The sequence below is a fragment of the Neopsephotus bourkii genome, unplaced genomic scaffold (assembly GCF_033783945.1).
Source record: "Neopsephotus bourkii isolate Nb327-2 ecotype Australia unplaced genomic scaffold, CSIRO-AGI_Nbou_v1 NB_882, whole genome shotgun sequence".
In the NCBI taxonomy this organism is placed as follows: domain Eukaryota; kingdom Metazoa; phylum Chordata; class Aves; order Psittaciformes; family Psittacidae; genus Neopsephotus; species Neopsephotus bourkii.
Window position 1 is genome coordinate 1,961,678 of NW_026901376.1, and position 14,666 is coordinate 1,976,343.

Genomic DNA, 14,666 nt, shown 5'->3' on the forward strand with positions numbered 1-14,666 from the left:
ACGCACCCCTGCGCTGCCTCCCCTGTCAGCGCCTGCATAACGGGAGTTCACAGCCGCGGGGCTGCCCGGATCAAGCCGGGTCCGGGTCCGGGTCCGGGTCCGGGTCCGGGTCCGGGTCCGGGTCCGGGTCCGGGTCCGGGTCCGGGTCCGGGTCCCCGCCACCACCCGCTGTCACCCATTACCCCCATCTCCTCCCTGTGCTCCGGTCCCTGATCTGCTCCATCACGGTCACGGCCCCGGCACATGACTCAGCACCCCTCCCCGGCCGCCGATTGGCCGCCCGCCTAGAACGCGCCGCTGACGACACCGGAGGGCGAGGGGCGCCATTGGTTAGGCCCGTCTGATGTCATCCGTGGTGGCCGGGGCATGACTCAGCACGTGGGTACGGAGCCGGGCTGAGTCAGCGGGAGGTACATAAAGGCGACGGCATGCCCCGTGCCCTGTATCCGGTCTGGAACCCGAGGTCGTTGCTGTTATGGAGTTCCCGGGGCTCGGTGAGCACTGCTCGGAGCGCACCTGCAAGCAGCTGGGTAAGGAGCGGCCTCGGGGCGCGGTTAAGGGCTCCCTGCGCTGCCCTTGAGGGGGGCTCCTCTGGGCAGCGCTCGTAGGATGGTGCTTAAAGGGTGGGTAGCTTGTGTACTGGGGGGTGTGGGTGTCCAGATTTTGCACCCTGCGTCTGTGAGGTGCTCTGGTTGCTCGCAGATATCAGTGCTGGTTCAGTGATCCCTTCTAAGTGAGTGGGGGAAAGGAGTAACAGCTGAGCCCCAGTGATTTGTTCTCCTGTCTTGTGAAGGGATGCTTTCTAAAGAATAAAACTCTTCTGGAGTCTAAGCTTCGGCTTTGTACTTCAATTCCGAGGTCCTGGTTGGTGCATTGCTAAAGTTTCTGTGTTTGGGGTGCCTTTAGGGTATTTATGGCTTACGTTGTTTGAATGCTGTGGGTAGAAAGAGGGGAAAATGCCTTATTCTTTCTTCTTTAGTTCTGATGTTTGTGGTGGCACTTTCTGTAGAGGTAACTACTTGTGACTAGACAAAATGATTTGCGTTTGAGTTTCTGTAGCCTTCTGTGAGTGCTTTTACAGCTGCTAGCTCTGCTTCATGAGAATGCTTTCTTTTTTACTTCTCTCACAGATTTCCTTCCTCTGAAATGTGATGCATGTGGGGAGGTCTTCTGTAAAGACCACATCCGTTATGATGACCACAAGTGTCGCTCTGCCTACAAGAAAGTAAGTTCATAGACATGAGTTAGCAATTAGCACTGCTGAATTGTCAAGTCACGTATACAGGCTGCTCTGAAACTTGACATGTGGTTACAGTAAAGGTAGATGGGGGGACTACAAGAGTTAATGATACAGCTGAAGTTTGGGTATACAGAAACACAACATTTCAGAGGTCAGTACTTCTGTGTCTTTCACTTACACCACACTGTCCCAGAGAGAAGTGCTTTATATTTTAAGGAACGTATTGTGGTTCAAAGCTTCCTGTAGCCCCAGTCCTTTACGTTGGAGGACAGTAAACATGAAGAAATAACTAGAGTAAGCAGGGCCAGACTTAGATTTCTGGCCTCTACTTGGACTTTGAAGTGTTAAAAGGCTGCAATTCCAGAAAGTCTAGAAACATACTTAAAGCCAACCTACCCAGTATGTTGCTATAAATTGATATAGCCAAGTGTGCCTGTCTATATTTTGGATAATGACTTGCAGTTTCCTTTGAGAGGATTGCCTTTAAATGCATTAGTAAATGAGTAGAACATAAAATGCTTGTGAGTGGGCTACTATCACCCATGGGTAAGGGAGCAAAAGGATAGAAAAATGAAGTTGCACTTCTAAGAGTAGATGTGATTGTCTTAAAGTTTTTTCCAGCCTGGATGATTCTGTAATTCTAATCTGTGCTGTATGTGCTTAGAATATGCAGGTTCCAGTGTGTCCACTCTGTAATGCACCCATCCCTGTACAGAAGGGAGAAATACCAGATATTGTGGTTGGAGCCCACATGGATAAGGACTGCAAATACAACCCAGCACAGCAAAAGCAGAAGGTAAAGAAACTGCTGGTAAAGTCTAGACTGCCTGCCTAACGCTTGTGAAGTTAGGTCTTCTGACAGCAGAATGTGTAGAAGCTTGCTCTGTTTCATCTTAATTCTAAGGCTAGCTTTGTGTCCTCTATTTAGATCTTCACAAACAAGTGCTTAAAGCCAGGCTGCAAAAGGAAAGAGATGATGAAAGTTGTTTGTGAGCAGTGTGGTGGCAACTTTTGCATAAAACATCGCCATCCTCTGGATCATGACTGCAAAGGGAGCAGCCACCCCATCTCCAAGGCAGGGTAAGCTGTATTTATGGTACTTCGAGCTCATTCCAAAATTTCAGAGCTAGTATCAGGGGCTGATGGGGAGCTCAGACAATAGGGAATTCCGTAAACTAGTGGTCAGGTCAATAAAGTATCCACTATTTCCTCCTTGTATCTCAAACTTAGTTTCTGCAAGTCTGTGGGCCAGGATAAGAGCTTGTCAAATGCTTTCTTAAAATTCTTCCAAGCTTATCTGTGTCAGTCTCTGCTAATTGAGAAGAGGTGCTGGCAAGCTCAAGTACCCTTTGGGGCCTGGATCTAAATACTAAATCCTGATGTTCTGCCCAGCACCTTGAGGTAACCAAGAACAATAAAAAACATCTTTCAGGCAGATGTACCTTTGTTGTTCTGTGCAATAGGACTTTAAGACTTGTGTGACAGATGGAGATAATTAAACTAGATGGAAGAGTGAAACTTCACTGGTGTGTACATAAGAGGTGTTGACCTTGGTTGTATTTCTTTGTAGATACGCTGCTCTGATGAGAGCTTCTCAAGCTGCCTTCAAGTCAATAGGAGCAATTGGAGTGCCATCTGATGGGAGTCTGCAGCACAACAGGTACAAGCTGTAGAAGGGAAAAAGACAAACGTCATTTAAAAATAGTCTTGTGTCAACATGATGTAGGAGTGCTGCTGTCCTGCCTCTAGCTGTTCTAGAGTTGGTCACCTTTGCTTAGTGTTGGGAATGTAGTAGAGGTGTTCTGACAGCACAACTACATCTTTACTTGTCCATCCTGTACTGCTTAAAGTTGCTGTATAGGCAGAAGCATTAGGACATCAAATAGTTTTAATGGCAGATTGGTCTTCCACCTCCTCTGTGTGAGGCTTGGTCAAGTTCTGGAAAAATGGTGTGTCAGCACAACGCTGAGGAGAGCATGGCAAGCATTGGAATTACAGTGAATGGCCCAAGTCCTTCTCTGCTGGGCTGGATCTGCTTGTGACTGAAGGTTTTAGGCATGTAACTCTTACAGTGTATTCTTATGTCTTTCAGATGCAGATGGTAAAGGCTTTTCACATCTGGATCAAACCTCTGTCTACTTAATCTTGTCTATAGCTCTCTAAATTTTTCTATGCAATTAACTTATTTTTGTATGATAATGTTTTGTGCATTCAATAAACTGTTGCCCTTTCTAAGCTAACTTTGTTCTTATATTTGGAATAAGATCTTAATGTTCTGGAAAATACTCAGTGGAGGAAACTGGGCAGTGGTGGTAGGAAGGTGACTGAATTAGTGAGAAAGACAGTCAACTTAGCTTAGGTAATGTTAAGTCTCCCATGCTAACTATGAGTCTCCCAAGATGGAAGTCTGAAATACTAGCTGCTGTCATTCATCTAAATCCTTTTGGAAGTGACCTGGCACACAATGCAGCATTCTGCTTGACAAATGACATACATCAACATGAAGCAAGTTTTTATACGAACTGCCATTTGGTTTCTGATTGTCATTGGAAGTACTTGATTTATAAAAGCTGTACCTAGCTTTCCTAGGCTCTCCCTAAGCAATTCACTGAAAGTTAGTGCTCACAAAGGTATGTGCAGTGCAATTCTTCAGAATTTATTGCCCCTTAGAAGCTTGGAATTGCATAGGTATTTTTTGCAGCTTGGAAAGGAAAAGGAAGCCAGATAAAGCAGCATTAACTCTTTGCCTCATGTAATGAGAATGAGGCCAAAATAGTGTTGTCTAGGGAGGCTGTTCTTGCTGCCTTCCTGAAAAGCTTAAACAAATGAAGACACAACAGATATGCTCCATCTATTATCCTGATCAGCTGTCTTGGCTCTTTAAAACTGCATGAATATCCAGCTGCTTAGCTCGAGGCTTGAAATATTGTAGGCTGATGAAATGGAAATGTGCTGTTAATGAACAATGCTAATTCCCCAGCTGGGATCTAAGTAGACCTCTCATCCAGCTAATTGTGAGGAAAAATGCCAAGGCTTACTGATGGTGTCAGGAGGTCAAGACCTCAATTTCATGTGTCATTGGAGCTGTTCCTCTGCATGCTGGGGCTGGTGGGCTGAAATGTTGGTTTAGGACTAACTGGAGGGTAATTGCAGTCCCTTGCATCACCTGCAGCTATGAGTGCCCACTGCTGTTCTGCTGTGGTGGGAAGATGAGCAGTTTGCATAGCAGAAAATGCTGTGTTCTTTGACCTGGGTAAAATGATCTTTGATAAATACTGTAGGGGATGTGAGTGTGTTATAATGCCTATGCTTTATACAGCGTTGAGGTTGTACTGCAGCTGTGCAAAGGTTGCTGTGTGCCTCTGAAGAGGCTTAATCCTTAGAGTACAAATGCTGCCTAAAACAGAAACGTGGATTTATGGTCTTTGACAGTAGTGTGTAAACAAGCACCCTAGTGAGCTGCAGGCCTTTCATCTGAAGGGGCAGATACAACATAATTTCTGGCCAACACAGAACAAAATACCTGTGCTGTCTTATCACATCGGGCCAAACATTATTATCTCATGCAATAGAAGTTTTTGAAGAAGGCTGAAGCTACATGGAAGGCTGAAGTTTGTCAGACTACATATGTAGTGTAGGTGTGAGTTACTGCTGCTGATTCCATGTAGTCTATTCTTATGCAACTGTGGTCAAATTTGTGATGTGACAGTGTCTGTAATACTGTGTTTAACCACAGGATGTCAGAATAGGATATGTAATTAAAAACCCCCATAATTATTTTAGGAAATCTAAACACAGAAAACATACCTTCCCTATTCACATTGGAACAAAAGCTTAAATTAAACTTCTAATTTTAGATGCCACCACCTGCTTATTATCCTCTGTGCTCTAATGCCGTAACACATCCCTAGCGTCTTACTACAGTATTGGGACTTTTATAATCTCTCTAACTGGCCATGCATTTCCAAACAATGCTGTGCACCCCACTGGTGGTGTAGGAAGGGGTTTCTAGTGGAGGCCCTGTCCTAGAGGCTTTGTTTGGGACAGCAGGATTGGCACCCCGTGATGAAGGGAGGAAGTGGAAGGAGAGGAATGGCAGAAAGTGTGATGCTGCCTTGGACAGGAGTAGGAAACAGGCTTAGCTCTTCCCATTGGTACATGTACAGGGAGGTACCACCCGTATCTGCTAGCACAGCAGCTACTGGGATCAAACTTAATGAAAACAAAAGCCCTGTTTCAGGTTATGAAAAAAGAAGCTCCATCTATGTGTGTGCTTGTGGTAAATGGTTTTGCCCTTAAATTACTAAGGGGAAATGGGAGTGTTTGTGCACATGGTATTTATAGAAAATGAAAACATGGAAACCAATTTGTTCCCTAGGAGCCTAGTCCTAGGAGCTGTTTTCTTGCCCTCTCAAACCGCAGCATTCACCTCTTCCCATCACGTTTCCTCAGACCTGATGGGGACAGCAGATAACGCTGCCTCAGACACACAGCCTTTAGGATTTGCTGGCTGGAAGGCATCACCATTGTCCACAAAGCAGCATCCCACTGCCTTAGCCGGTGGCATGGCACCCACGGGGTGACACAGGAGCCTCCTGTGGCCGGCAGCGCTCTGGCTTCCGTGTGGGGAAACTGGGTGTCCTGCACGGACCGTGCAAGGGTGGGTGCTGCCAGATCTGAAGCTCCCTGTCGGGCCCCGGCTGGATTCCTGCCGGGCCCTGGTTTGATCCCTGTCGGGGTGCGGAAGGGTCCCCGTCAGGCCCTGAAGGGTACAGACAACGGAAGGGCGGTGCGGTCCCGCCCCTTCCCGGCGGAGGAGGTGGAGCCCTCTTCCATGGCGAATCTCGTCGCGGAAAGGTGACGTCACGCGCACCCCCAAAAGTGGCCGAGCACTCCTCCCAACGCGTGTTTCAGGTGGGCGTTTCAAGTCTGAGCGAGGCTTTCTATTGGTCAGCCTGTAGATTGGCATGGCGAGGGCCAATCAGATCCCTACGTACTCTCCTTGTAGCCAGTGAGAGAGAGGGGGCGGGCCGCGGCGGCAAGCGTGGGGCTCGGTTAAATGCGCGAAGGAGGCGGGATTGTGAGGTGCGTGAGGGGAGCGGGAGAGGGAGGAGGAGAACGCTCGGTGTCCCGCACTCCTCAGGGCCGCCATGAGGCGGGGGTGTCCCTGTCCCGCATGGGGGGGGATCGGGAGGGATGCTTCTCAGGAAAAGAAACGCAGCCCTGGGGTCCTGGGGTGGGAAGGCGGCGGTTCGGAGACTCCCCAGCGCCGCCAGGGGCCTGCTCCCGCTGGGCCCTGCTGCATGTCGTGCCTGAAGTGTCCCTGTGGTGGAGGTGCCGGGGGTCGAGTTTTGTTAGGTGGTACAGGCCCTTACCACCTCCTGCTGTGAGGGTTATCTAGCCTGAATGGGTGCCTGGGTTTTGGGCTAGTTTATCTTTCAGAGTGCGCTTCAAGCTTAATACTTGTGATGGAGACAGCTGTTGTGTTTATGCTGTTACACAGAAAGCGACTGTGTTGGGGCAGCTGTTGGAAGCCCCTGAAATCGGTTTTTCAGAGAAATAATATGCTGTTACAACTAGACCCGATTTTACAACCAGGTTCTCTACAGCTCCTGTTTGCCGTTGCGCTCAAGTCGTAAAGTGAAAGAGAACTCATAAGACATTTAAGCATGATTTTCCCCATTAATCTACATAAACACAGGAAAACTTGAAAGTTTCAAAGAGCACTTAACGGTTTAAAATTGTTTAGTAATCAGGTAGGCTTACTTTTTGCTTGTGGGTATGTGTGTATGCACATGTGTATAATGAGGTGACTAAGTCACATGTAACAGTTTTGAGGAGAGGCCTGACTGATGCTGCCTGAGGTGGACAACTGATAAAACAGTTCAGTATGATGTGCTGTAACCTGCAGCAAGCACAGCACCCGTTACGGGGTATTACAGCCAAGAGGGCCAGTGGAGCGTTTCACAGAGTGGGGCCTGAGAGGACAGTATGTATTGAAGTTTTCTACAGGAGAATGACATTCTACTTCTACAGTAGCCTAACTATGCTGTGTTCCTAAAGGAAACAGGGTGGAAGCTCTCCAAAATGAATAAAAACTCAGTGCAGATGTGTGTTGTGTAGTTAAGTAGCCACAAATCATTCTTGCACCAGTGTAATTATGATATAACTCTGTATACAAGATTGATGTTTAATATAAAAAAAAGGTTCTAATTCTGGTTTGGTGGTTTCTGTTACAGAGTAGTTTTGGTTTAGAATGTCGAAAACAAATGTGGAAAAAAAGAAAAAGAAAGCAGAAAAAAGAAAACAGCTAAAGCAGTGTGTGGCCCAAAAGGGAGAGATGGAATCAGAAACTGAACCAAAGAAACAAAACCTGCAGGTAAGTTCTCCAATTTTTGACTGTTTAATTCAATAAAATGTAGATATATTGTTACCTGTGATATGAGGGTTTCAGGATTCAGTACTGAGGCTGAATATACTATTTGATTCGATTGCATTGGTTCCTTGGTGCAGTCTACCCAGTGTGAAAGCTAAAAGGTGAAGATAAATTAAGCCAAATCTAGATATGGTTGTATCAGGTTGTACATGTTTGCTTTGGATGCTTCTGTGAAAGAATGAGTGAGCGAATGTGGGTGAAAGGTGGACTAAATGACTTGAAGCAACTGTCATATGGCAGTATAGGCATAGCATAAGTCCTCATGTGATCCTGAGTGGCTGGAAAAACATGAAAAGATACTTTCTTGGAAAGAGTCTTGATTTTTGGGCAGGATGTCAAGTGGCCAGAAGGTGTCAGCAGTCTCTTTGTGTTACTGAACATTTTATGAATTAATTTTATAAGCATGAAATTAGCAATACTGAGTTATTTAAGTGCAAACTTAGAGCTGTAAGATTTTTGTGGTGGAAGTGGTACATAAACAGGGTAATTCAGTTCTGCTGCTCTGAGTGGTTACTATAGAATATGGATCAAAGAAATATGAAGGGGTTTGGTAACGTCAAGAAGCAGAGAAGAGAAGGCAAAGGACTTCCAAAGGACTTTTTCTCAGGACTTATCAAGGTGATGTTAAGCCATAGTCTTAAAAACTCTCTTAGCTTTCCTGACCTAACATAAAATAGATGTGAAAAGCTGTTTGTTCATTTATTGTGAGATGTATAGGTCAATGGAGATCATATAAATAAAATGTAGTACTTCTTACTTCGTTATTACACTTCAATAAAGTTCATTGGCAAGAATGTTTTTTGAGAGGTTTTTCATGCATAAGCATCTCTGGCTATTAGATTTAGAGTTTGTGAAGTGTAGTATACTAAATGCCAACCTATTGGCAGTAGCTAGTCAGAGGTCTGTAAATTCATGCAGTTATGAACTCAGCAGAAATATTCTTAAGTAGGAAAAGATTGCACCTTTGTATCAGAGCAAAAATAGGAAATCTGGTATTTACAGCTTAATAAAAGGGAATGCTTCTAATTTTCTATGTAGGGTGTGTATATAGACTTTAGGTTCACAGTACTGTTATTCAATTTGCATGAGAATAATTTTCTAGCATAAACCAGTGTGAATTTGAAATGTCAAAATTAAAAATATATTGCTTCTGTCAATTTCATGTAGAAGTAGAAAAGTCCCTGTTGGGCTTCAAACCCTTTGCAAGTGGGACCTTTTTAGACCATGTGATGTCAACTGGTCAATTTGTGGAACTCCCCTGTTACTTTTTGTTGGCCATGCAAGACTGTAGGACTGTGAAAGAAAAAGCAAGTGTGAAATGCAAAGAAGAATCCTTAATACTATTGAGGAACACTATTAGGCACAACAGTTCCTGGGATTATAAAAGTTGGTGTCAGTGGGTGGCTTAAACTTGTATATAGTGTTAGTTTTAGGGAGTACCATATAAGGTCTGTGACAAGCCATTTTTTGGCATCAGCTTTATAAGCTGTAATTGTTGATAGTAGGAAAGTGTAAGTTAGTAGGCCGCTTTTTTCTTTTTTTGTTTGAAATGGCTGTAGAGAATAAAAAATGTTTAGGCAGATCTTAAAACAATTTTACTTCAGAAAGGATTAATGGAAGTTACCTCTTCGGCAGTTTATGATGATTGGTCAGGATGTATGCTTCCAGCTTTGGGTGATGTACTCAGTTAAGTCACAGTGGCAGTTATGCTTCAAAATGCTTTTGGTCACCAAACCTTGACAGCATGAAAATATAGTAGAAAACAAGGTAAAATTGTTTTGTGTGTACAGGAAGATCAGGAGGCGTTCTGAGGCTGCAATGATATGCTCAGTTAGTCAGGATGGTTCCAAAGAAGAAATTTGGAACAAAAATTAAGGCAACTGCTGAGAATGTTTATTTTGCAGCCTTACTTTAATTTTATTTCTGTTACTTTAAAATAAACTGGAACCTTGATATATTTACAGAAATTCCTGAATCATGATGACTGGACTCTGATGAGCTGTGATTGACTTTTAATGCGGCAGCTGAATTAAAGAAAACTTTTTTGGCATTCTTAAAGTAAGAATGGGTAGACTCCAGTTTCTCCTAAGGAGTCTCATGTGATGGAAAGACCTCAAAAGATAGCTATATGACCCATTGCTTTTGGTGGGAGAGAGTTTTCACTGGTTCATTAAGTCACTTTCCTATGATTTACTTTTTTTTTTTTTTTTTCCTATTCTAGTACAGCACTTTTAGTCTCCAAAGTGGAAAATTAAATCTCTTAATTGATTTTGTTATAGAGCTGCAGGCGGGCAAGTTGAAATGTATCTGAAGTGACTGGATTTAGTGTACATTGGTCATTCCTTCCTGAAATTTGTTTCAAAAACTCTTACCAGCCTAAGAGAAAGCATTTTTCCTTCGAACAGCTTGACCTTTCAGAGTAATCTTGATGTTCTATTGATTTTCATCTACTCAATTTCTTCTGTTTATATTAAATAGCAATGAGCAATTCAAGACCAATATAAACAGTTTTCATGAATAATCTTGCAACCCCACACTTTTAAATGACACATGTCTAATGGAGCTGAGCAATGCAAGTTTTAAAACTTAATTCAGACCTGTGTTTATTCTGACAGATTTTCACAATGTTACCATTTCATTAAGCTACTTGGCAATAAACCTTGGATTTTAAACATTGATTTTTATTGTTTGTTTTGTTTAAATGCCTGAACATGAGTTTTACTTTCTTCCTTTCATTGGTTTTGTAGTTTACTAACAGACTTGCATGTTAATCCTTCTGACAGTTTACATTTATTCTTTTGATTTGTCAAGTGACACAGTCATAAAGAAGAGAGATTTAAAATGTGCCGTCTTTACTGGTGGTTTGAAGTTAAATACTGGCTTCTGAAAGAAAAACTTTCTGAAGGACCTTGTCTGAGACAAATCAATGTTGTTTCAGTTCTCTGAAAAAAAAAATCTTTATAATGTTGGTAACATGTCATCTTGAAATAACAGAAGCATTAGAAGTGCTTGTTTGCAATTCCCTTGTCTGGCTTCTGTTTATGGATTTCCTCACTTTTCAGAATTTCAGCTGCCTTAGTGCCACAAAACTTACTGAAACAGCAGTACTGACACAACACTGTAGATGGGGAACAACATGTTGTGGTTGCTTTGTTTATGAAGGCTATTTGAGTTATACCCAGAATGACCTCACTGTATCAAAGGATCCTTTAACCTTATAATTTTAAGGGGAAATCTTGTTTCTCCAGTTGTTGTTTTCAGAGCTGCAGGGTTTACACAGAACAGTAACAAATTCTTCCAGAGCTGAACATCTATTAGGCAATCTGTAATCAGTAGAAAACAATATTAATTTCCTGGTTTTCCCAATTTAGTCTGGTAAACTAAATTTTTCCCAATTTAGTCTGGTAAACTTCAAGGAAAGTTACACTAATTAAGAGACAGTCAGTCTTTATGAATCAAATCCTGGTTGAAGGGTACTTTAGATAAGGCTCATACAGTCAGTGGGTTCCCTTGTATGTTCCTTGCTATCAGCATTGCAAATGTTTGGAGGAGGAGGAATCAACGTTTTCCCCAGATAAAGGCATAATCAGTGGGAAAGGAATTTAATTTTTGAGATTCCATACGGATAGTACAAACAATGGCAAATAAACAAGTAGCTCATGGTCTTTCTTTACTCAGAGGGCTTGTGTGCAGGTGCCCAAACAGGAAGATCTCTTTGCTAAATGGAAAATGGCAAAATTTGTAGTGAAAAGGTTTTCCTATTCAGCTTTTTGGAGGTTATCAGAAAGACCAATAAGGAGTTATTAAGCTAGTACTACAGCAGAGCAAACCACAGAAAAATGATTCTTTAAAGTTATTATTTGTAGTGGTGGAGAACCCCATAAAATTATGTTTAAGCTGTGGACATAAATGTTTGGCATGAGCTTGGTGGAATAGCTGGGAGTATTACTTTGATATGATCTCTAATGCTGCTTGTCATGAGGTAACTAGGGTAGTAATTTGAATATTTAATAAATGAAAACCAGGCATTTTGTTCTACAAACTCCATCAAGCAGATACTGTAAAAATATCACCAGAAAGTGTATTTATTTATTTGACAACCCACTAATTCATAGCAAAGCCTGTTGTTGAAATATTAAGCTGTGGAAGATTTGCAAACAAACTCACTAATCCCTTATTGTTCCATTAATTATTTTTCTTTAGTTAATGGGAAGTTTATCTTGTAAGCATCAAAATAACATGCTATGTATTTTCCCATCCTAAAAAATGCCATAAAGTTACAACATAATGTGATGTTGCAAGATTTTCTTCTGATTACCAGGCTACCAATATTAGCTGTATCTTGTATGCATTAAAAATGTATTTTGGAAACTGTTTACATTGCAATTCCACTATCAACACTTCCTGCATTTGTTTTGTTTTGCTATACTGGCTTAATCCTTTCTTGTATGCATTAGTGTTGTCACAGAATCACACAATGGTTTGGTTTGGAAAGGACCTTAAAGCTCATCCAGTTCCAACCCCCTGCCATGGGCAGGGACACCTTCCACTAGAGCAGGTTGCTTCAAGCCTTGTCCAACCTGGTCTGGATTGCTGCCAGGGATGGGGCAGCCACAGCTTCTCAGGTACCCTGTGCCACTGTCTCACCACCCTCACAGTAAAGAACATTATGCAGGGTTATTATTTTTGTTTAAGACATATGTAGAAAAAAGTTATTAAATACTGAAAAAAGGAAAGTAAATTCCAAAAAGTTAATTTTATTTTGCATAACCCCATAAAATAAGTATCTTCTTGTGTCTTTTTGACATTCTTTGAAGTATTTTTAACAAGCAGATAGAATTTTGTCCATGTTAATGATGAGAAGGTGACATAATCTTTCATATTTTTCCCCTGTCTCCAATGCCTGATGTAAGGATGCATCAACAGTTAGCAGTGGTCTGGTGATAAAGGGGGGTGGGTGGGTGGGTGATAGCTATTTCTCAAAATAGCAAAGTTAAATGTCAGTATGGATATTAGTATGCTCTTGTTAGTCTGCTGGTTTTGGTCAGTCTGTAATTGAAATGTTGGGCCTATTTCTCTTTTCTTTGGGCTGTCTTTCAGTTGAATGTTTATTCTTGGTTTATTTGTAGGGTTTTTCTTACTTGCACAGACAAGTTTACTGTTTGCTGGCCAATTGGCTTCTTATTGCCTTACTATATGATGGCCTTCATGATAGTTGAAAAACTGTCATGAAGCTACAAATCCATTTGGCATTTCTGACTCACTGTGTGACACATTACTTGATGGTCTGTCTGCTTTCTTATCTATGCAATATTTCTCAAATTAGGAAAAAGAAAATTAAAAAAGGCCACCCAAACTTTGAGGGTAGCTGCTTATGGGACTGAAACATTTGTTTCCTGTGAAGACTTTTCCATCAGAATATTGATGGAGTGCTTTAAATAGTCTTATTAATTTAGCCATACATTTATTTATTTATTAAAAGAGGTAAATTTGATTGTGACACAATATAGTGTTAATAGAGAATAGGAGGCCTTTTGTAAACAGACAAGCCTAAGGAGGTACAAAATAGTGTCTGAAATATGGATATGCATAGATTAGGCTGAATAATTTCACATTCCTTTGAAAATTATTTTTGTAACGGTAGGAACAGATTTCCCAGGAAAGAGTATTCACAGCTGGGAAAACAGTTGCTACTTTGAAGATGGTTTTCCCAGGCGAAAGGCTCACGTCCCCAACTGTGTTCGGTATAAACAATATGTGGTGTATTTCTTACTTTTGTTTAAAGGAATTGTGCATTCTTCATTACATATAAACCAGCGAGAGTTTCATGCTAATTCTGGGGTTTTGCCTTAATCTGTAGACATTCAAAGTTAATTCTTCACTTTTATTAATACAACCAAGGTACTAAAGTGCGTTTGGTGGTGAAACACAACTGTCCCTCCTTTGCTATTAAGAAGGGAAATTCTTCATTCTCGGAGCACATACTTGATGTTTCCTCTCAGCCCCTATTTTTTATTTAGTGGTGAGACCTTCCTTGATGGTTCTTGTTAGGTTTCCAGTATAAATCTTTGCTTTCATGACTTAGCTGCAAATACTTTCACAAAATGGAAATTCAGGATTCCCACCTGTGGGCTGAATTTGGTGAGTAACAGTTGTCAAGCAGTTGTTGGAGTAAGGAGCAGAGGGTAGGTCTGCTTGACTGCGTGTCACTCAGCTCAAGTCCAGTGACAACACTATTTTCTGCCTCTTGTGTAGTTACGGTTTTTTGGGGGATTCTGTGTTAATAACTTCCAACTCATCATAGAGAGAGATCATAAATGAAAATGGCTGGAAAAGGCCCAAATTGCTGAATGTAGAAAATTTGGCACAAAACCCCAAAATATTTGTAAGTTCAGTTAAAAAATTAAAGCCCCGTTACATGTTTGAATTCACAAATGTATTCCATTTGGCAAGAAACTAAGTTGTAAGCTTGAAAGGATAAATGTTTGCTACATTCTGATAGAGGATAAAGAACAGAGAAATAGGCATTCAGAGGCAGGTTCTTGACAGGGCTTGAAACTTGGAAGTGTGCACAGTATAACAGATTAATTAATGCAAGCCTGATTCTTGTGTATTTGTTACTTCCTCTTTATTGCTCTTGGTACTATTTTTTTATGTTAATTTATGAAAAAAACCCCTCAAATAGGACAGACTTGGATATTTAAAATATGCTTATTCTAAAAAGCAGCTGTTTTGTTCCCCATTTTTGACAGAATGACACCTTTTTCTTTTTTAAACAATATGGGTGTCTGGTATAAGGATTTTAATAAAGTACAAATCAGTGTGCGTTGATGTAACAGGTTTAAAACAACCATCACTTTTTGGATCAGATAAAGGGGGGACGATGGCTGCTTTCCTCCTCTAAAATACCTTTTCTGTTTTGATCTAATATTGTGAACCACAGGAAAGATTAGTGTCTATTTATGTATGTTAATAAATTACAGCCTAGAT

The 14,666-nt window shown here is 41.6% G+C and overlaps 2 protein-coding genes across 4 annotated transcripts in view; both read left to right on the top strand.

Annotated features, from left to right (window-relative positions):
- Window positions 1-351: 351 nt before the first annotated feature.
- ZFAND2A (zinc finger AN1-type containing 2A) lies at window positions 352-7,612 on the top strand. 3 transcript variants are annotated; one of them, XM_061357050.1, is made up of 6 exons: window positions 352-530; window positions 1,131-1,225; window positions 1,905-2,036; window positions 2,169-2,320; window positions 2,811-2,900; window positions 7,480-7,612. In XM_061357050.1, exons 1-6 carry the CDS (start codon window positions 476-478, stop codon window positions 7,493-7,495), a joined length of 540 nt encoding a protein of 179 aa, XP_061213034.1. In that variant the 5' UTR covers window positions 352-475; the 3' UTR covers window positions 7,496-7,612. The 3 variants fall into 3 exon arrangements, with proteins under 3 accessions (XP_061213034.1, XP_061213035.1, XP_061213036.1); XM_061357051.1 differs by lacking the exon at window positions 7,480-7,612 and adding an exon at window positions 3,333-3,480 and having other exon boundaries at window positions 353-530; XM_061357052.1 differs by lacking the exons at window positions 2,811-2,900; window positions 7,480-7,612 and having other exon boundaries at window positions 353-530; window positions 2,169-2,324.
- Window positions 7,497-14,666, top strand: part of CUNH7orf50 (chromosome unknown C7orf50 homolog) — a 125,791-nt gene continuing 118,621 nt past the window's right edge. The window contains exon 1 of the mRNA XM_061357040.1: window positions 7,497-7,619. Within this exon, the coding sequence (XP_061213024.1) occupies window positions 7,497-7,619 (123 nt within the window). The remainder of the gene's footprint in view (window positions 7,620-14,666) is intronic.

Excerpts from the sequence above, each read along its gene's own strand:
- ZFAND2A (XM_061357050.1), top strand. The coding sequence starts at position 476 with ATGGAGTTCCCGGGGCTCGGTGAGCACTGCTCGGAGCGCACCTGCAAG. Across the intron at positions 2,037-2,168 it reads CAGCACAGCAAAAGCAGAAG|ATCTTCACAAACAAGTGCTT; the intron begins GTAAAGAAACTG and ends TCCTCTATTTAG. Across the intron at positions 2,321-2,810 it reads CACCCCATCTCCAAGGCAGG|ATACGCTGCTCTGATGAGAG; the intron begins GTAAGCTGTATT and ends ATTTCTTTGTAG.